The 22,699-nt window shown below is 41.0% G+C and overlaps 2 protein-coding genes across 7 annotated transcripts in view; one reads left to right on the top strand and one right to left on the bottom strand.

Moving 5' to 3' along the window:
• The window catches only part of noc3l (NOC3 like DNA replication regulator), a 39,747-nt gene extending 29,921 nt beyond the window's left edge, over nucleotides 1-9,826 (top strand). Inside the window, exon 22 of the transcript XR_010004598.1 lies at nucleotides 7,083-9,826. The gene's annotated coding sequence lies outside the window, so the exon portion shown is untranslated. The remainder of the gene's footprint in view (nucleotides 1-7,082) is intronic.
• plce1 (phospholipase C epsilon 1) overlaps nucleotides 1-22,699 on the bottom strand; it is a 245,765-nt gene that overhangs the window by 1,358 nt on the left and 221,708 nt on the right. For 4 of the 6 annotated variants that reach the window (XM_008115322.3, XM_062976166.1, XM_008115321.3 and 1 more), the window contains 10 exons: nucleotides 22,516-22,647; nucleotides 19,095-19,388; nucleotides 18,265-18,428; nucleotides 15,561-15,822; nucleotides 14,392-14,510; nucleotides 9,697-9,825; nucleotides 7,119-7,328; nucleotides 6,016-6,177; nucleotides 3,326-3,544; nucleotides 1,301-1,499 (listed from right to left, as the gene is read on the bottom strand). In XM_008115322.3, coding sequence (XP_008113529.2) covers nucleotides 1,320-1,499; nucleotides 3,326-3,544; nucleotides 6,016-6,177; nucleotides 7,119-7,328; nucleotides 9,697-9,825; nucleotides 14,392-14,510; nucleotides 15,561-15,822; nucleotides 18,265-18,428; nucleotides 19,095-19,388; nucleotides 22,516-22,647 — 1,871 coding nt within the window. In that variant the 3' untranslated portion in view covers nucleotides 1,301-1,319. Of the gene's footprint in view, nucleotides 1-1,242; nucleotides 1,500-3,325; nucleotides 3,545-6,015; nucleotides 6,178-7,118; nucleotides 7,329-9,696; nucleotides 9,826-14,391; nucleotides 14,511-15,560; nucleotides 15,823-18,264; nucleotides 18,429-19,094; nucleotides 19,389-22,515; nucleotides 22,648-22,699 lie in introns of all 6 variants that reach the window. The other 2 variants (XM_062976167.1, XM_062976168.1) reach the window with 2 other exon arrangements.

Genomic DNA, 22,699 nt, shown 5'->3' with positions numbered 1-22,699 from the left:
TATAAGATGGGTGACACCTGGCTTGAAAACAGTCCAGGGGATCTAGGAGTCTCAGTAGACCACAAGCTGAGCCAACAGTGTGATGCGGCAACTAAAGAAGCCAATGCAATTATAGGCTGCATCAACAGAAGTATAGTGTCTAGATTAGGTATGGGTAAACAAAGGCCTGTAGGCTGGATGAGGCCCGTGGAGCTTTTCCTCACACCCACGGAGGAAAAAGTTTGCTCATGCTAGGTCTAGATCGAGGGAAGTCCTAGTCCTATTCTATTCTGGTTTGGTCAGACCTCACCTAGAATATTGTGTCCAGTTCTGGGCACTACTATTCAAGAAGGATGCTGACAAGCTGGAACGTATCCAAAGGAGGGCAATCAAACATCAAAGGTTTGGAAACCAAGCCTTACAAGGAATGGCTGGTGGAACTGGGTATGTTTATTTTGGAGAAAAGAAGGCTGGGGCATAACAGCCATGTTTAAATATCTGAAAGGATGTCACATTGCGGAGAGGGCGAGCTTGTTTTCTAGTGTTGTGGAGACTAGGGCACGAAGAAATGGATTTAAACTGTAGGAAAAGAGAACTTTCTGAGTGATCTGTTGGCAGTTGAATATGCTGCATCCTTGGAATGTGATGGAATCTCCTCTGGAGATGTTTGCTAAGCAGAGGCTGGATGACCATCTGTCAGGGGTGCTTTGATTTTGTGTTCTGCATGGCAGAATAGGTTGGACTGGGTGGCCCTTGTAATCTCTTCCAATTCTATGATTCAAAGACCCCTTCTACACTGTCCTTATATCCCAGGATCTGATCCCAGATTATCTTATTCCAGATTATGTGGCAGCGCAGCCTCATATAATCCAGTTCAAAGCAGATAACCTGGGATCAGATCCTGGGATATAAGGACAGTGTAGAAGGGGTCTAAGTTTCATCTGAGATTCTGAAAAGTGGACAAATCAGCTCTTTGTCAGGGTTTCTTTTCAAGAGGTGAGCATTTAGTATTTGTGTGGGGGGGGGGGGAGTAAGCGAATGGGTATCATTTCTCTTAAACTGCTGGCATGTGAGGATAAAACCATACATCATGATCTTGCTTCTCCACTCATCCAAGAATATTCACAGTAAATCCAACCTCTCGCTCTAACCCAAATAAGTCTCAAATTGTCTTATAACAATGGAAATTGAAAAAGTATTACATAATTCAGAGAAAGGTTCTCCTTGAAACAATTGAGAGTGAATATCACATAAATCAATTACCAGGGTTGATGGCCTTAACCCAAGATCCTGGGTTAAAATGCTTCAAATCATCGCCTACCTGAAAACAAAACTGCAGGTTACTCCATAGTGTCACTGAAAGTCAAACCGCAAGCCGTCTTGTCATCTTTACTTGGGAGACTTTCTGAAGATGTTTGAAGAGGCGAAGTGATAAAGCCTCTGTACTGCTTACTTGATTTAGTTAATTTCTTAAGTTCATTAGCAAATGAAATGCCTTTCCTTTTGTCATCTCGGCCTGTCTACAAATCAAATCAAACAAAGCAATAGAAATAGTAAGGATGTTATCAGCTTGTTATTTGGTTTATTTTATTTACAGACTATCCAGCAATCAGAGATCATTTAGGGTATGCCATGCTTATTTATGACTATACTTACACACATCAGAAACACAACATGCACACATAGATAAAGAAAGAATGTTGTGGCTGAGATACTACATCGGGTAGAAAGAACCTAATGCTCCACTGCACTTTTCTGCTGGGCTATTCCTTCTGTTGCCATGGCAATTATGGTTAGACTTTTTGAAGGGAGGGCAGGGATAATTTGTGCAGCCTTTGCAGGGTCTGAAAAAGAGTTCGCCTGCCGGGACCACCTTTTCCAGCATTTTTTTCATGTCAGGAGCAACTTGAGAAACTGCAAGGCGCTTCTGTTGTGAGAGAATTGGCCATCTACAGAGACGTTGCCCAGGGGATGCCCAGATGTTTTACCATCCTGTGGGAGGCTTCTCTCATGTTCCCACATGGGAAGCTGGAGCTGACAGACGGGGGTTCACCCCGTTCCCCAGATTCAAATTGCCGACTTTTTGGTCAGCAGTCCTGTTGGTACAAGGGTTTAATCCATGGTGCCACAAGGGGCTCTTTTCCAGCATAAACACCGGGAATACCTTCGTCATCCAACCTGAAGTATTCAGACTGGGATTTTGTAGTTGCTGTTGTTGTACTTATGACTTCTATGTATGGTTGCAAAAGCTGGACAGTGAAGAAAGCTCAAAGGAAGAGAATCGACTCATTTGAAATGTGTTCTAGAAAACAGGTTCTGAAAATTTTTCCACTCATGACCTCCTTCCACCTGAGAAGCTTTTACATGAACCCAGGTGTATAGGGATATAAAAAGGTATAAAAATCAAACATTTTCTGATAACAGCCACTAGGTAGCATTTGGAAGAGTTTCACTTCTGCCAGTTTTGCCGGGACCCAAACATACAGGGGTTATTGGAGCCCACAGTTTAAGAAGCAATGTTCTAGGAGACAGTTCTGCAGATGCCAAAGACAACCAAAATTATAAAATAAATCAGTTTTAGAGCAAATCTAGTCTGAACTCTCTCTAGAAGTCAAAATAATTGAACTGAAACCACTGTCAGAAACGCAAGAATGATCAATAAAGTGGAATCCAGGAAGAAAAGAATGGCTGCAATAGACTCAATTAAGAAAGCCACAGCCTTGAGCTCGCATGAACTGCACAGCGATGCTGATAAAGTGACTTGGAGGTCTTTCATTCATAAATTCACCATAAGTCAAAATTGACTTGATCACAATTAGCAAAGAGAAATTCCGCTACCACGACTGGAGGTTGTTATTGTTTCAACTTTCTAGTGGTCCAATATCTGATCATTTGACAGGCTGGATGGCCATCTGTTGGGGGTGCTTTGAATGCGATTTCCTGCTTCTTGGCAGGGGGTTGGACTGGATGGCCCATGAGGTCTCTTCCAACTCTATTATTCTATGATTCTAGGGCAGCCATGGGAAAGCTCCCAGATAAATGCTGACTCAAATTGTGCCCGAACACACCCACTCTCCCTCTCCGGTAGCCAGCAATCTCTAGGGTATTGATTTTCAGCTTTTTCTTCAACATAAACCCACTTTTAATTAACTTTTGTGTCATGGGCACCCAAGACTTAGCTCAAGATTGAAGGCACTAAACCTCATCAGATATTTCAATTTTCTCAGGGCATGTACAACACTCCTCTGCTGGCTTTCAGTAAAATCTTGGGTTTCAGTCATGCCATAGGCTTTTACTGAACAAGAAAATGGTAAAGCTTATCAGAAGTCTTCAGTAATTTACTTACTTGAACTTGTTCTTTAAGTTTAAGGATAAATTTCCCAGCTCCCTTCCACTTGTTCTGAGCCTGAAACACACATTCTTGATCAGAAAGAATCCTCTGAGATGTTTTGGATGCAGAAGATTTTTTGCTTGTTGACTCTTTCGTCACTTCCTCCAAGAGCACATAATCACTTGGGTTGGGATTGCTCAGAATACTGTAGGAGTATTTGGCCTTGCATAAAGTCTATTTGAGAAAATAAAATTGAGGCAAAACCAAAATTCCATTTATTCATTAGGCAAATCTTATCTAACGCAAGCTGAAGAATATACAGAATGAATGAATGAACAAATTGATACTTGGTTGCTATGAGTTTTCCGGGCTGTATAGCCATGTTCCAGAAGCATTGTCTCCTGACATTTCACCCACATTTCTGGCAGGCATCCTCAGAGGTTGTGAGGTCACTTGGATTGGGATTGCTCACAGTACTGTAGGAGTATTTGGTCTTACATAAAGTCTATGTAAGACCTCACAACCTCTGAGGATGCTTGCCATAGATGTGGGTGAAACATCAGGAGAGAATGCTTCTGGAACATGGCCATACAGCCTGGAAAACTCACAGCATCCCAGTGATTCTGGACAACAAATTTGATACTTCTCTGTAACAACCACTAGAGTCCTAAACAGAATACAAGGCAAAACCTGTGGGACTAGAAAACACTTGGAAAAGTTACTTTTGAGAACAATAGTTCATATCCTCCCACCTGCTTGGTCATCGACTATGGGACTGGATGCTTGCATAACATAATAAGCCACAAGAGGCTAAAACAAATAATGTATGTGACTGGCTTTATGTTTTCTGAACTTCCAGTAAGTAGTCAAACAATATTGTTATGTATAGCTTTTGATTTAATTTTTTCCAGAAATTGTTTTTAATCTATTTTACATTAGCCAAGATCCTGAACCAGGAGGGACATAGTTAAACTATGTAACATGTTCTTTGTCCCTGGGTTATAAATGTCATTTCCGAATTGGTTCTACCAAAGCATGGGAAAAATTTATTAAACTTCAAAAACTGTTTTGGCTGGACCTGCTGCAGCACATTTTGCTCTAGTTTTTCAAAGTCTCAACCAATTCAACCTAGTTTGTGGTAGCCACAAAAACAAAGTTTCTGAGGTAGAACGACTTTCAAAAACAGTACCGCACAATTAAACAGAAAATAACACTTTCAAACCAGGAGCAGATTTTTTTCTAATTTTGTTACATAGTGTAATAGTCTCCTATCCAATAGACCAACACTCCCATTTTCCCAGTGGCATTCCCCCAAATCAAACCATTTCCTGCTGATGGAGGGTAGAGGGGACAGCAAACAAACATCCAACTATTTTCCTCCAGCTGAAAACACAACCGCAGGCATCTGCAGGAACCTCTAGGAAAATCCTATGGAGGTCCCTGCGGATGGATACATGCCTGCTGCTTTATACAGAAAGAACATCGATCTTTTATGGACCTTCCACATTGCCAGTGTGTACTTAAGACAGGTGTTCTCAAACGTTTTCAGCCACAGAGCCTTTTTTGAAGCAAAAGTTTCTTGTGGAGACCCAAGAAATGTTTATATATTATATTATATATAATGTATAGCATGGGTAAACTTTTTGACACATTGTGTATTAAAATTTGACAGATGGGACAGACCAGTGGCAGATGAATGGAGAGTATGTGTGTGAACTGACTGTTGATAATGCAGTGGCACAATGGGTTAAACTCTTATGCTGATGAACTGCTGACCTGTGAGAGATAGGGTGAGCTCCCACGGTTAGCCCCAGCTCCTGCCAATCTAGCAGTTTGAAAACATGCAAATGTGAGTAGATAAATAGGTACTGCTTCGACAGGAAAAGGCAAAAAGATGCTCCAAGCAGCCTTGCCAGCCTCACAGCCAGGAGGTGTCTATGGACAACACAGGCTCCGTGGCTTGAAAATGGAGAAGAGCAACTCCTCCAGTGTGGGAAATGAAAGGAGAAGTCTTTGCCTTTGTGTATTTGTGTCTCACTGTATGCCACTGTAACTAGGCATTAAATGTTTGCCTGTGTGTCTATATTGTAATCTGCTCTGAGTCCCCTTGAGGAGAAGTGTGGAATATAATAATAATAACAATAATAATAATAATAATAATAATTTATTTTATTATTATTAGGCCAGGCTGTGGCGCAGGCTGGTTAGCAGCCAACTGCAACAAATCACTCTGACCAAGCCCGTGCCTGCGTCTGTCTCTGTCTCTGTTCTACGTTATGGCACTGAATGTCTGCCTTATATGTGTGCAATGTGATTTGCCCTGAGTCCCCTTCAGGGTGAGAAGGGCGGAATATAAATACTGAAAATAAATAAATAATAATTTATTGTTGTTATTATTATTATTTGCAGAAGGGGCATCCAGTCCAACCCCCTTCTGCCATGCAGGAAAAGCACAATCAAAGCACCCTCTGCGCAGTGGGAGGGAAATGGGGTTTTGGAAGCAAGGAAGGCGATGGGGAAAGGCTTTTGGGGGCAAATGAGGCAGTGGGAGGAGCAGGAAAGAGGAGGAAAAGCTTGGAGGGGAAGGGGGAGGATGAAAACAACAGAGCCCCTCAGCATGCGTCACGGAGCCCCAAGGGCTGTCCGGAGCACACTTAGAGAACCGCTGGCTTAGGGCATGGCTGTCCGGAAGCAGTGTCCCCTACCTGCTGGATAACATCCTGGGCTGTGCTGAAGCGGGGAGCTTTGATAACTGTTCGCGGCTGTTCTGGGGAAACGTCATGCACTTGGACAAAGAAACTGTCATCCTCAGAGCTAGCAACAGCATCTTCCTTCTCTTCCTGAAAGAGATTTCTCCCGTTCAAGTTCTGGAAAAAACATGAAAAAGAAAGTCACTGTGTTTCCGAAAAGAATATTGACAAGGGGGCTGTTACATTTTTTAAGGGGAAAATGTAATTTCCCTTACTCCCTATTTGAATATCCAAAATCTGAAATATTCCAAACTCATCCAAGTGTGACTCCTTAGCTTTTTAATGGTTCAACGTACACAAAACTTTGTTTCATGCACAAAATTATTTAAAATATTGGGCATGAAATTACCTTGAAGCTATGTGTGCATTAGAAGAAAATGTAAGTGAATTCCATGTTTAGACCAGGGTCCCAATTCCAAGACATCTCACATATAAATACAGAAATTCCAAAATCCAAAACGCTTCTGGTCCCAAGCATTTCAGATAAGGGATGTTCAACCTGTACCCAACTGATATAATTGTGCAATGCAGACACTCTCTTAGGCTCCAGGAGTATGCTCACTGGATCTCGTCCATTTTTTAAAATCATGTCAGAAGTGACTTGAGAACACACTGCAAGTCGCTTCATAGAGCTGTGGTGGTACAATTGATTAAAACCTTGTGCTGACTGAAATGCTGACCTGAAGGATGGGTTGCTGACCTGAAAGTTGCCGGTTCGAGACAGGTCGAGCTCCCATCTGTCAGCTCTAGCTTGTGGGAACATGAGTGAAACCTCCCAGCAGGATGGTAGCACATCCAGGCATTTCCTGGGCAACGTCTCTGTTGACGGCCAATTCTCTCACACCAGAAGCGTCTTGCAGTATCTCATCCATAAAGACATGCATTAAACAGTACACAAATATCTATTCTACTACTACTGCCAGGCTGCTCTGAATTACTTCCTTTCTTACTGCTCTTTGTCAACAAGGATAAGTTCCACTGAGCCAAGCATTAATGTGTTCTTTTTGTCATCCTCCTGATAGTATCAGCAAGCAATAGATGTCAAGGCAAATACTCACTTCCTCGCGTGTTTTAAAGAGGATCCTTCCAACATAACCTTCTTCTGGGAACCAGCTATTCAGGAGCTGGACAATCTCCTCCTCGGGGCCAAGGAGTCTCTGGAACGGTGGTTTCCTGTATTCATTCCTTTCTTTGGATATAAAGCACTTCTCCTCCATCAAGAAATAATCTGCAGGATACGTTCCAATGCTTTTTGTGGCAACCAAAATCTAAGGCAGAACCATGATAATAATTAGAATGGCAGAAGGCTGCATGCTTAGTAACCTGATCGTGGTGACAACAAAAAGCCTTTATTAGTGGTTTATGTAGCACACAGTAAAACATGTTTTTGCTGTATTAACTATCCATTTTGGATGCCTTTCCAGGGGCTATTTACTCTCAGAGTAGTGGACTATTTCAAAGTCAAATGCTATTTAATCTCATGGCTGTCGGATCTACTTAGTCAGACCCTTTATTCACAATCCCAAGACAGTAGAACATTTTCCCACTGATGGAACAACAGCCTCTGTTGAGATAATCAGCTGGAGATTTTTTCCACTTATGAACTTCGCCCTTTTAGCTTTTATTCTGCGTTTCAACGATGTTTGAGAAAAAGAAATTATGTACAAAGGCCAGGCGCTTGTGACAAGGGCAGCCAGCCTGGCCCATCATTCAGAAGGTCCCTTTCGTGACAGAAACTATAATTTTAATGCAGAACATACTGTCCAAGCAAAACATTAGATCAACAATACCAGCAAAATCTTTATGGCCAGCCTTGTGAAATGCCCTTTCAATCTGCACTGGGGGATCTGTATCATTCTATACCTGAAAGGTTTGACTGGCATTATAAAGATGAGATAGGGCTTCTCCAATAGCAGCACCCCAATTGTGGAACTCCCTTCCAAGGGAAGACGGGCTTATTTCCTCCTTGTTGAGCTTCTTAGAAGCATGCCTTGGATTTCGAAATCTACTTTTCCCCATAGCTCTGTCTTTCAGAACTGTTTGAGTCAATTTTGTTTCCTTCTGTTTTAGTATTACAGTTTTCTTGCTTACTATTCTGGGGACAATATGTTGGTGAAGGCTTTCATGGCCGGAATCACTGGGTTGCTGTGAGTTTTCCGGGCTGTATGGCCATGTTCCAGAAGCATTCTCTTGTCAAACAGACAAGAGTTCTTTCTCCCGCTCTGGATATTCCACAGATATATAAAACCCCACTTGCCAAATTTCCAACAGACCTCACAATCCCTGAGGATGCCTGCCATAGATGTGGGTGAAACGTCAGGAGAGAATGCTTCTGAAACATGGTCATACACCCTGCAAAACTCACAGCAACCCAACTATTCTGGCGACAGTGGAGGAGGTGGAGAAGTGATATATAAATATAATTTTAATAAATATCATATATTCCTCTGGTGATACTGTAGTATTAGGAACAGCACCCTTAAGTGTCTGAAGATACAATTTGGTGTTGAAAGATGCATGCATGTCTATGACAGCCTTGGAGGAGAAAGGGGGCTAAAGTACAAGAACGAGATGTTCTCATTTAACAAACATGACAGACACTACATAACACGATTTTTATTCCTGGGTTATGAATGTCATTTCCCAAATGGTTCTATCATAAAAACATGGGGAAAGTTTATTAAACTGCGAACATCTTGCTATAGCACTTTTTGCTATAGTTTTTCAATGAATATCACAGTGGCTCAACCAAATCAACATAGTTTGTTAGCCACAAAAACGAAGTTTCTGGAGGAGAACAACTACTTTTGAAGTAAATACCGCAGAATTAAACAGAAAACAACACTTTCAAAACAAGAACAGAACATTTTTCAAATTTTGTTACATAGTGTTATAGATCACATTCATTAAAATTTAATTTATAATATCCAGTCCTAATACTTGAGTTTTGCTGGTTCTCTAAAACGGATTAAAAATCAGAATTATAGTGATGGAATTTAGACCAAGAAAGATTGAAGAATGTCACCCATATGCACCCTTTAACATCAGCTGACTTTTTATTCTTATCACCTACTGTGCAAAGGTATTTCTTGCATCACTACATTACCATGCTTTAGCATAGCAAGTTAAATCATCAGCTGCAGTAAATCTTGTCAATCCAAAGGTTGACAGTTCGAAGCCAGGAGTCAGAGTGAGCTCCTGGCTTTTAGCCCAGCTTCCGCCAACCTAGCGGCTTGAAAGAAAAATGTGAGTAGATAAATAGGTACCGCTTAAAAGCAGGGAAGTATTTTAAGGCATCCATAAGGAAATGCCAGAAAATGCTGGCAATTCAACCAAAGGGGAAGTTTATGAACAAAGCTCATCAGCAGTGAGATGGAGAAACAACACCTCCAGTGGATGGAACCGAGCACAAACCTCCAAGATGCCGAAAATGGGGAAAGCCTATATATACCTCTTTCTATGTACAATTATCTGTCTTGTCTGTGTATACATGGCATTGAATGTTTGCTGCATATGAATGTTCTGTGATCCGCCCTGAGTCCCCTTTGAAGTCAGAAGGGCGGACTATAAATATTGTAAAAAAATAAATAAATACCAAAAATCCAAGACCTGGACAGCTGAAATGTGTAAACTTACTTGATGCAGAAGCTGAGCAACTGTGGTTCCTTGCCTAATAGTAAAAAGTGTAAAAGGTTCTGGACCTGGGACTCCATGTATGGTAACTTTGTAGAGAGCAGCCGACCTCCTCTCAGGTGTGCTAAACCGCTGTTCAAAAGAAGAGTCATTATTTACTGAATGTTTTATTCTGAAAGTGTTTTTTCATATTAAATAAGCTCTAGCAATCTAACCCATCCGGCAAGAATGTAAGCAGACAGCACCAAGGAAGTGGTGAATCTCCTCTAGGGCCCCTTCTACACTGCCATATAAAATCCAGATTATCTGTTTTGAACTAGATTATATGGCTGTGTAGACTCATATAATCCAGTTCAAAGCAGATAATGTGGATTATCTGCTTTGATAATCTGGATTCTATGGCAGTGTAGAACGGGGCTAAGTTTCTTTCCAGATGTTAAATAAGATATCCAAAGTGTTGGGCCTTATCCTGTTGCATGCCCTGTTACCATTGCTCGTTTTCCAGCTTTCCAAAGCCTTGGGAATCTTTTGAGGGGTTGCATGATGAGGCAGCGGTGGCGCAGTGGGTTAAACTGCTGACCTGCTGAACTTGCTGATCAGAAAGCCAGAGGTTCAAATTGCAGAGCAGGGAGAGCTCCTGCTGTTAGCCCCAGCTTCTGCCAACCTATCAGTTCAAAAACATGCAAGTGTGAGTAAATCAATAGGTATTGCCCTGGCGGAAAGGTAACTGCTCCATGCAGTCATGTTGGCCACATTACCTAGGAGGCGTCTACGGACAATGCTGGCTCTTCGGCTTAGAAATGGCGATGAGCACCACTCCCCAGAGTCAGACATGACTGGACTTAACATCAGGGGAAACCTTTATCTTTACCTTATAGTTTAAAAGATATTTTCGGATCAGTTGTAGCTACATTGTTGTATGTTTCCTGATGAGTGACTTCAGCCAATGTCTTAAAATAGCCTCCATATTAGATGTCTCTTAGGCCCCTTATACACTGCCATAAAATACAGATTACCAAAGCAGATAATTGACATTATCTGCTTTGAACTGGATTATAGGAGTCTACACTGCCATATAATTCAGTTCAAAGCAGATAATCTGGATTTTAAATGGCAGTGCTTTAAGGATACAACTAAGGTTCAACAATCAAAAAGATAAGTCAGAAAAGCCTGTGGGATAAGTTTCTATGACAGTATCTGAAAGCAAGGGCTGGTCTTTGACTACTGGATAATAGAAAGGCTGAGATACTCAACAGCTACTTTGATTCAGTCTTTCTAAATAAAATAAGCAATGACTCAGGCACAGTAATAAAAATAAATTAGGATGAAGAAAAGACAGAAGGCAATAAACTGAATTAGTTCAAATTAGTGGGGATGAATAACTTTTTCAAATTGATAACTCATAGAGAACTGGCAGAGCTCCAACAGACTGGAGAAAGACAAATTTAATTGCCTGCAAGCAAGAAAGAAAAAACAATAAGAAAATGAGCCCCTTTAGAGTGAGTACAGGGATAGACACATCTAGCAAGTTTGATTTCTCATTTTTCTAATCTTCCATTTGGTTTGAGCTATGATGAGATATTTATAAAGTTTCATTTTTTAAAACAAAATCACTTTCCTACACCACTTGGCTTAATATACACATTTTTGGAACAATTTGTGCCAATATCACAGTTCTGAGCATGATTTGACTAATATGAACAGTCTGCTCAAGAGGCAAGACAATCCTGAAAAAAGAAGAGCGACTTGGTATGGAAAAGAGCTCTATATTATATGCACAACTTTGTTTTTACTGGGATGGACTATGCCTTTAACTATTAAAAAGGAGATTACTGACTACTGAGTCATCTTCATTGAAAAAAAGGTGGGAAATTATTTGTGTTGCTTAATTTCAGGTTCCAAGTTGAGTTATGAAGGTTCTTTACACAAAATGCTGGACACAATTATGAAGGTTGAGCAGTGATGTATTTGCAGACAAAATCGCACATAGGTTGAAATCCCTTATGGCACAGTGAAACATTGTAATTCTACATGAAGAACTGAGCTACAGCTGACTATTCACTACTTTCAGACTTAGTGTGGACCAACTTTAGCACCTTCACAGCTATTCTATGGCTGATGGAGGGGAGAGGGTGACTGGGGACGTATCTGGCCACGTTCCTGTAAGCAGATGCACAATTATTAAATCATCTGCTGTGAACTCTGGAGGACTCTGGCAAATCTCAGCTCATGATGTAATCATTTGTATCTGGGTACATGGTGTTGTTGCCTTTCTTCCTGTTGTGTGACTTCATGTCATTTCTGGGTGATGGTGACCCAAAGGTGAACCTACCATGGGATTAATTTTGGCAAGCTTTTTCCAGAAGGGGTTTGAAATGTCCTTCCTATGAGGTTAGCAAAGTGTGACATGACTAAGATCACCAAGTGGTTTTTCTACAGTCCAGTGGAGACTCAAACCCTGGATTCTTGGGAGTCCTAATCAAAGGACCTCATCATATTGAGGTCCTCAAGGCAGGGAACAGTGTGGCATCCGGTGGGCAGTGGGATAAACCATCATCCCATGCCCCGCATCGCTCTCTTCCCCATCTGACGGGGGGAAATGTCGCTACCTAGCTTCCCCCCTCACCTTCCCCTGGCTTATTGCATGAGAACACGGGAAGCCTCCTGTGTTCTTAGGTTTCTGTCCTAGGATGGAGCCAAGACGGAGCCTCACTGGAAGTTGCTCTGAGTCATATAACAGGCTCTATTGAGCTCTGTCCTGGAAGTGTCCTAGGACAGAGTCAAAGAGCAATGTGATGAGGTCTCAACCACACTCAACCACATCATCACATCGGCTCTCTCACAGCATCCTAACCAGAACATGTCCCAGTCATTCCCCTGCTCTCTATCAGCCACAGAATGGCCATGAGAAATTGCAGTGGATCTAAAGTACATCCAGTGGGGCATTTGGTTAGAGAGGGAGGGAATGACAGCCTCTGGGATTACCAAAACGATGTAAGGAGGCATAAGGTTGGTTTACAACTCATTAGGTTGCCAAAAAGAAACTTGCTAATATGTATCAAATAACACTGGCCAACACACATTTTGGTCCCTCAAATGTTAGACCTGTTTCTGGTTATATTTGACCCACCGATTCCAACAATGGTACCAGTTTTTCCTCACCAGCTCTAATGATACAGAATATATGCAGTATACCAATCTTCATCTGCTTGCCCATAAAAAATAAAGAAAACCACATCTAAAAATCTAGAGCTAGTGAAAATCTGTATGTGTGTATGTGGCAGAGGTGTCCACCTACACAGACAGTCACAAAGAGCTATAGTTGAAGTGCTGAGAACCCTCCAAAGGCACTCCTTCTACTGACACTGCAGGTTATAATGACCACCATGAACATGTCGCTCAAACCCTGCCAATGTCCTCCTCAAATACTACAGCCCACCACCCAAGGATTTGGGGACTATTTCATCCTAGATTTTATGTTTTTCCTCCACCACAGGCAGGCATCCCAGGATTCCTTACTCCCTCCATTGGTATGGAATTTGCATGACCACACCCACTGCCTCTCCGTTAACCCTTTCCTATTCTTTCCAACTCTGTCTGAATAACAAACAAAGGAGAACTGAGGAGCGACTAAACATACTGGAGGAGTTTGGGGGATTGACTCCACCAAGAAAAAATACTGGAGATCTTTGGAGGGATTTATAGGACTTGTAGTTCACCTACATCCAGAATGCATTATGAACCCAAACAATGATGGATGTGGACCCAACTTGGCATACCCGATATGCCCAAATTTGAATATTGGTGGGTTTTGAGGGGAATTAGTCTGGACATTTTGGAATTCTAGGTCCTGGGATTTATAGTTCACCTGAAATCAATGAGCACTCTGAACTCCATCAAAGATGGAAATGGACTAAACTTGGCACACAGAACCCCCATGACCATCAAAAAATACTGGAGCTCTTCACCTTGATTTGGGGAAGTGGTAGTTGACCTACATCCTAAGAGCACTGTGAACCCAAACAACAATGGATATGGACCACACTTGGCACAAATACCTGATATGCCGAAGTTTGATTCCCGGAGGGGTTTGGGGGGAACTGACCTTCTTTCCGGGAGTTGTAGTTCACCCATAACCAGAGAAACCGTGACCTCCACCGATGATGGACCGGGCCCAAACTTGGCACACAGAACCCTCATTACTACTGGAGGGGTTTGAGGGGACTGACTCACTATAGTGGGAGTTCTAGTTTATCCTACAGACAGCGAGCACACTGAACCCCACCACTAACGCTTCTAGAGCAAACTTGCCCAACATAACAAACTTTAAGTACTGATGCAATTTCTGGGGGTTAACCTGGCATGATGTCAGTTATAGTTCACCCACAACCTTATGCATTTTGTACAACCAAAAAATTGATTTTTTTCCCAAATAACCCAAGCAATGCCGGGTATCCAAGCTAGTATTACATAAACCTTTTTGCCTTCCTAGCAAAATTGTCTATTAATCAGAATGAAAATAATATAATCTTAATTTTGACCATGACAAATGACACTAAATTTTACCAGCCTTTGAAAGTCATTTTACAAGTGTGGCATTAGTATCTCACCAGTTATGATTTTGGCATTTAAACAAGTTAAACAAGAGGTAAAATCTTGACCAGAATTCCACTGGCAAATCCATTATAGCTTACTTACCAAAGAAGAAGGAATAGCAATTCCAGAAGAGTTTTCTTCCATTCTTCGGCTGTTAATGAACAAACTTGAGATTTCTAGTGCTTCATTGTGCAGGCTTCGTAGCTGGAGATGTCTGTAGCCTGAAATAACACATAATTATAGATAAAGGAGGAAAAGGTAGAATCAAAGATGGTATATCATGCAAAGCAGGATATAACAGCAGTTGTTTACTGAGCTTGTAATATAAAGCCCTGCCATATATTGCCTTGATCCAGATAAGTTCTACAAGAGACAAGAAGGACTTATGAATGTACACTTCGAGCCGAACATCCCCAAATCACGTTGAAGGTCACAGTAAAAGCCATTCTAAAATTATTTTGTCAGAAGTCTACATGTTGGAAGGAAACTTTACTACCTTCTCCACAAGTCTGCAATTTAATCTGTCTGATGTATTAAGTTCAGAAAGTTCTGAAATATAATCACACAGACATACCTGTTGGAATTCAACCCCACACTGCCCAAGTCTGCAGTCCTCAATGAGTAGAATAGGCTGAGGGATTCCCTTGCCCCATGTCTCCTGTATGACAGTTGGAATGCATCTATTTCTTCTCTCTTTTTCTGCTCTCATTCTGATTGGTTTTCTAGAATGCATAATTTTCTACTGCAAGCCTTTACTCCTCACTTCTACTTTTGCATCTAAGTGTGTGCTATATGTATTGAGACCTCTCTACTTGTGTGTCAGGAGAGATGTGTGCTTGGAGATTTTTCGCTCTCTTTTGAACCCTAGAAGAGATGGAGTTATAGAATAGCCAGGACCCCGTTCTTTCCTATTAAGAAATGTAGATATTGTTTTTGTAAATAAATGTAATTATAAAGATTGAAGTCTGCATGTTTGCCTCTCTAAACTCTAAATTCTTTACAGCCACATGGCACTTCAAGCTTTGCTTGCTGTGAGCTGAATTTTATATAATCATATACTGAAAAAAGCAATGTATGATTTGACATTTCTCAGACTCTGGAATTTGAGCAGAGCAGGAAACCACTGAGTACATTACATCACAATTAATAAAACATTGAGGGATGTTTGGGAGCAAGGGAAAGAAAGATCCAGTCATGCATGCTTCATGTGCTCTGTGTGATTAGCCCCTAAATGCAGAGCACCATAGTCCCATATAAGACATTTATTTTACCTCTCTTCAGAGCCTTCAGTGGGATGATTCTTTGAGCCATGACAGCTGAGGAATTGTTTTCAACAACTGCAAAGCGAAGGAATACCAGATCCTCAAAGTGGATCCGGAATAGGAACTGCTCATTCCACATGGGATTGAGAGTATTGCGATGAATGGGCTTCGTCCGGAAATGGCAGCTATCCAGAGGCATCCCAAGCACATCCACTTCAATGCATGGACTTCCTGTGCTATTGCTGGGACAAACGTTCTGCCCAGACACAATCTGGAACACAAAACAAGGGCAGAGGGTGATAATGCAGTGGGGGGTTTGAAATAAATTATCTTTCACAAGCAGAAAAATGCTTGTGCTTTAGAGAACAAATGGATTAAGGAATATTGGGTTTCAGAAGTACACTGTAGCTCAGGCGTGGGCAAACTTCGGCCCTCCAGGTATTTTGGACTTCAACTCCCACAATTCCTACCCTGTTTCCCCTAAAATAAGACATCCCCAGAAAATAAGACCTAGTAGAGGTTTTGCGGAATTGCTAAATATAAGGCCTCCCCTGAAATTAAGACCTAGCAACGTTATTGTTTGGAAGCATACCCACCGAAAACAACACCAGAGCATGCAGGATCGGTAAATGTACAAACCATAAAGTGTTGTACATGGAAATATTGATAGTAACAATAAATTCTTGATAGGATTCAGTTTGTCTGGTAATGCTGGTTTATGATGACAACTACTGTACAGTATATAATAAATGTTCATTTTTTTGTTCAACAATAAATGTGAATTCTTCATGGAAAAATAAGACATCCCCTGAAAATAAGACCTAGAGCATCTTTGGGAGCAAAAATTAATATAAGACACTGTCTTATTTTCGGGGAAACACGGTAACAGCTTTCCGGCTGTTCAACAACAACAAATAGTAGCACATCCATACATACACAGAACTGAAACAGTGATCTTGTAATTTGCTACTTGATAATTGTGATACTGAACAGCAGCTCCTTCTGGCAAGCACCCAAGTGGAAAGCTTCCATTATGTTTTGACAACAGATGTCCCTTTCCCTCCACACATCAAAATAGAAAGCTTGGTGTCTGAAATCTGTCTCTATACATGCATCTCTGTAACAGCACAAAGTTTTGAAACAGTTCATTAAAATTGGTTGCTGTGAGTTTTTCGGGCGGTATGGCAATGCTCCAGTAGCATTTTCTCCTGACGTTTTGCCTACATCTGTGGCCGAGCAGGCAAAAAGTCAGGAGGGAATGCTACTGGAACATGGTAGCAGTATGGTAACATGGTTACAGCCTGAAAAACTCACAGCAACCCAGTGTTTCTGGCCATGAAAGCCTTTGACAAGTTCATTAAAATCTTTTTTGTCGCTCGTTCCCATCTATAATTGTAGGAGTCCCAATATAAACCAAAGATCACATGGCAGCATTAATAACTTACTAAAATTACAGATAATCTTTATTGCAAAATATAACAAGACAGTTTATAAGGGAAAAATATATTAACGACTATAACAGAACATAAAACAAAGTACAGTGTTCCCTCATTACTTCGCTGTTCACTTTTCACTCCCTCGCTGTTTCGCAGGTTTTTTTTTTGTGGTCCAAGGCACTCTCAGAATGCCTTGGACCTTAACACTATCCAATCAAAAGTGGTATCTATCTATCAAACTAACCAATTAACACAAAGCAACTCACGAGGACTAGGCAGTGGCGGTGCCTGCCTTTCGCACATGCGCTCTCACCCCGTCCCCTCTTCTGGGAAGGCTTCATTGGCTCCCTGGGAATCCTAGGAGTTGCAGGTTTAAAGCCTTCTCTGCCAAATTGCTGGGGCCCGCCTCACCAAACTAAAACAACTACAGTGCCAAATGGGCTTGTGAAGGAGAGAAAGGCCACCTAACTACTAATATAAGGTATAAATATAAAAATAAATATAGTGTCCCTACTTTGTGGATTTTCACTTATTGCGGGTGGTCCTGGAACATAACCCCCGCAATAAGTGAGGGAACACTGTATCTGGAATACAGTCAAATTCAGTGCCCAGGAATACAGTGATACCTTGACTTAAGAGTTTAATCTGTTCCTTGATTGTGCTCTTAACTCAAAATGCTTATCTCAAAGTGAATTTTCCCAGTGAAGTGCATCGAAATGCTATTAATCTATTCCACCGCCCCCCCAGCTCCCCATTTTGGTTACGTGTTTTTAAATAAGAAAATGTACTTTATAAATAACAAATAATGTATAAATGCACATTCACATGGAACAATAAAAAAGAAAGATCAACTTGTGCCACAGTGGTAGAATCACAAAGTTTCGGCAAGGAAGCATAAAGCAAAGAAGCAGAAGCATCATTTTCTTCATACTGTCCTCATTCTAGCCTCCCTCCCTCTCTTGCGCTCTCTTTTCATGAAATCAAACAACCACACAAAATTGACTAACTCAAAGTTCCTCAAAGCGGACAATAGCAAAGCAGACAGCAATCTCAGAAATCGGACAAGTGTATGAGGCATGGAAGCTGCGCCCTTGATGCCCTAAAGCCCTGTACTCTTGCACTAGCGCTCCCTCTGGCGTTAGCTCTTAACTCAAAATGCTCTTAAGTTGGGATGCTCTTAAGTAGAGGTTCCACTGTACTGAAAAGACTCCCCTCTGAGCTGCCCAAGTATGTACTATTTTGGTTTATAGTCAAATACATTATTAGGTTTTACTTACTGTTAATGAATAAATAGCTGGTTCCATATTGTCTAAATCTCTTTCCAAAGGACAAAAATGTTGGTACATCGGGCAATTCCTGTCCCACAAGACAGGAGGCTTCAGAACGTATCCACAGCCACCATTTGATTCAAACATTGCTGCATTCAGGTGCAAGGGAAGATCTACAGGATTTCAAGATTTATATTCTTTAGATCAGGAAGGAAACAACCCATTAGAAACAGAGTTTATTTTTTAAAAATTGTTACATTGTGTCCGTTTTATAAAATTGATTTCATAACAAGCAAGGGCACCTGCAAAAGTAAAAATCTAAACATTCAACCAATAATATCTCTCAAGTAATGAATGCTTTCAATTTAAGTTCTAACAAACACACACTTTTTCATCAAACCAAATAATCTCTTTACCTTTAAAAGATAAAAACAACAAAAATAAAATAAATAAACGGGCCCATATTTAGTAATATTCCAGACAGAGTTATATTGCTCTCCTTGCTATGATTAGCAGTGCAAGTGTAAATGTCTAAACACTGGGCTGCTGAATTTCCCTCTATCCATGTATGTCCCCCAATGCAAATCTGTTTGTTTGGTGACAAGCAATGCTTGTTGTAAGCATGGGATACTTGGCTTATTTTGTATAGAAAATGGATTTTTCAGGACCATTCCTCAAGGAAGGGTGCCAGTTCCATTTTATATTACCGTAATTTATATTAATGATCTAATGATATAAGCATAGCCACACAAGATGTCATTAAAAACAGACAATGCATTTTGTAATGTTCAGTGTTGATATATATATATTAAACTACTGAAGAATTAGAGTGCCCGTACCATCCGTTTGATAGTTCAGTGCCACTAGCTGTACTCCGTGAAGCCAGAAGAGAAGTGGGTGAGGATTGGAGGAATCAATGCGCGTAGCAGCCGGGTATGTTCTCAACAGCTGGCAAGTGGTGTGCTGGATCAGCTTCTGAGAGTATCGCCTGCATAAGCGCTTGGCGGCATTTTCATTCAAAGAGGAGATATGGTAACATCGAGGAGTCCTGATTATAGAACTGAGAGAAGTTGTAGGGCTAAAAGTAGGAGGACAAGCTTCTTCCCAGTTCTGCCGTGCACTGTCAAAGGCGCCTGGAAAATGAATGGTATTTTCAAATCATACATGCAGAATCCTGTTTCATTTTCCTGTTTTCTATTAATCTACAAGAAGTGCAACATGCTAAATAGTAAAAGGTAAAGGTAAAGGTTTCCCCTGACATTAAGTCCAGTTGTGACCAACTCTGGGGGTTGGTGCTCATCTCAATTTCTAAGCCGAAGAGCCGGCATTGTCCGTAGACACCTCCAAGGTCATGTGGCTGGCATGACTGCGTGGAGCGCCGTCACCTTCCCGGAGCGGTACCTATTGATCTACTCACATTGGCATGTTTTCGAACTGTTAGGTTGGCAGAGGCTGGAGCTAACAGCGGGCGCTCACTCTGCTCCCGGGATTTGAACCTGGGACCTTTCGGTCTGCAAGTTCAGCAGCTCAGTGCTTTAACATACTTCGCCACCGGGGCTCCTTGTTAAATAGTAGGCCATGTGAAATCAGGCTAGCACTTGATTGAGATAGTCTATTCTACAGTATGATAAAAACCTACAATCTATTCAAGCATTTTTCCATGGCTGTCATGAAGGATGGGAGAAAGTATATTTTAGAGTATGACAGAAAGGCATGTGATACAACAATTTTGTAGAAACTAAAGAGATATGGGTCTAACTCAGAGTCCAAATGTGTATGCTTCCTGAGTCTTGTGATGGAGGAAAGGAGGAATAGAAATACACTTTATTTATATTCCGCCCTTCTCCCCTAGGGGACACAGAGTGGATTGAAGCATTTACGTAAGTAAACGTTCAATGCCTTTAAACAATATACACACAAACACAAACAAATGCAAATGCTCCTCCTTTTCATTTCCAGCTTTGGAGGCGGTGCTCATTTCTGGTTCTGGGAGGTGCTCTTTCCCCATTTTCAAGCTGCGTAGCCAGCGACATTAACTCCTGGTCATGTGGCTGGCAAGACTGCTTGGAGCATCTCTTTGCCTTTTCCCGCAGAAGCGGTACCTATTTATCTACTCACATTTGCATGTTTTTAAATTGCTAGGTTGGCAAGGAGCTAGGGCTGACAGGTGGGAGCTCATCCCCATCTCACAGATTCAAACTGCTAACTTTCAGGTCAGCAGATTCAGCAGCACAAGGGTTTGTTATATAAATGACGTAGATTTTAAAAAATAAAATAATGCATGGACATTTGTACCCATGTACCTGTGGGAATAAATTCCTAGACTTTGTTTGGATGCGCTAACCATGAATAGTGAACCCTATTGAAGTGATGGCCTAGGAAATACACTGACAGGGTATATTTTGTCAGCTGTGGATGAATAAACCCATGGATACCAGTCCAAAGAAACTGTATGTCAGTAAAACAGCAGAAATGAATAACAGGACTAAATCCAACCTAACTCTAACCCACTTAAATCAATAGAATTGAAGTTAGCCATGATGACTAACTACCCATTTCAGTGCGGCTATGCTACATAGACTGAATACTGGATTTAGCCCTCATTACAGACACAGGGCCCCTCTACACTGCCATATAATCCAGATTATCAAATCAAATAATCCACATTGTCTGCTTTGAACTGGATTATATGAGTCTAAATAGCCATATAATCCACTTCAAAGCAGATCTGGATTCTATATGGCAGTATAGAAGGTGGCCTAAAAACTGGAATTATCTTTTTCACCCCATCTTATCTTTGAATCAAATGAACTATTCTCTGCCTTATCTGCCATTTAACTAGATTTTATTTCTTAACAAAAAGTTAATGGTAATTATATCAAAAATTTAATGGTAGATGGAAAGGGGCTGGGCTTTGCACAGCGAGCTAAACCGCTGTGCTGCAGAAAAAATCCTGCCGATTGAAAGGTCAACAGTTCGAGTCTGGGTTGAGCACCTGCCATCAGCCCCAGCTCACCTGCCCACCTAGCAGATTGAAAGCAGAAATGCGAGGAGATAAATAGGTACTGCTTTTAGCGAGGAGGTAATAAAAGCCACCCTTAAGGACATCAGTCGGGAAGATGAGACTACAAAAAACTCCTCAGCATGGAACATGGAGCGACAGCATCCCCACTGTAGTCGGAGTCGAGCACAACCTCCAAGATACCGGAAATAAGATGGGAAATGCCTTTACCTCTGTTAATGTATTGTCTGTCCTTCTTAATTGTGTAACAGCATTGAATGCTTAGCATATGTGTGTTCTGTAATCTGCCCTGAGTCCCCCGGGGAGATAGAGAAGAATATAAATAAAGTTGTTGTTGTTGTTATTATTATTATTATTATTATTATTTTATTATTGACACAACGACATTGTATGACACAGCAAACAAGATAGATATGCTGGATTTCGTATCACAAAATCACAAGTCGAACACTTCCCAAGCGTTTGGGACTGTGTGATGTATTTTTGGATGATGCACGCAGATCCCAGTAGGGTGGCCTTTTGCAGTTGTTGTTGTTGTTGTTGTTGTTGTTGTTGTTATTATTATTATTATTATTATTATTATTATTATTATTATTATTATTATTGAGCAGGAATCAACAAGTCACTACCAATCTCTTTACCATGGCTCACATTGGCTATTCCATACAAAAATTTGTCTCTTTTTTGGAAATTAATTTTTTTATTAGGGTATTATACTGTTTTTGGAGATGCAACTAAAAAATATTTTCATTTTACGATTTCCTTTATGAAAAGACTAAAAGGTCTTTTAAATGAGCAAGGGATACATATGTCTAGGTTTGCTCATCTTCCTTTTCCACTAACATCTTCCCAGAATTAAATAAAATATTAACCCTCCACTGAAATCACAAGGGTTTTTTTTTGTAAGTATGCACACCTTGCACACATAAACCAATCTCGTAAGAAATTTTAAAAATTTGGCCCAAAATGTAGCTTTCCAAATGAATAAAACTTAAAATGACTGCAGTTCTGTTTCTAGTCATCAAACACTCTTCCAGCAGTTCATTACTTTACAGTAGATCCATTCTTTCTAATGAAGCCATTGTAATAGTGGCATTGCTAATGGAAAATTATGCCAAACTTCGGCACGCAGTGCGTGTGTGTAGCAATGTGTTTGATCTTAAACTGGCAGGTCTGGTATTATGTGCTGGATTACGGAGCCATTCCCTGCGATTGGTAAGGGAAGATCCCCACTTTACCTTTTCCAGATGCCTTGGCAAGTATTGCTGGCTCCCCAGGGCTCAGTCTTCCAGGATTGTTGCCAAAAATGGACTTCCTGCTCTTTCTTTCTTTCCCTCTGCTAGAGCCAGATGGATTTAGAGTCGACAGGCCTATTTTCATTTGAGAGGGAGAAAGAGACACAGAACAAATGGATTCAAAAAC

The sequence above is a fragment of the Anolis carolinensis genome, chromosome 3, assembly GCF_035594765.1.
Source record: "Anolis carolinensis isolate JA03-04 chromosome 3, rAnoCar3.1.pri, whole genome shotgun sequence".
NCBI lineage: Eukaryota > Metazoa > Chordata > Lepidosauria > Squamata > Dactyloidae > Anolis > Anolis carolinensis.
This window is presented reverse-complemented; position numbering and strand designations above follow the sequence as displayed.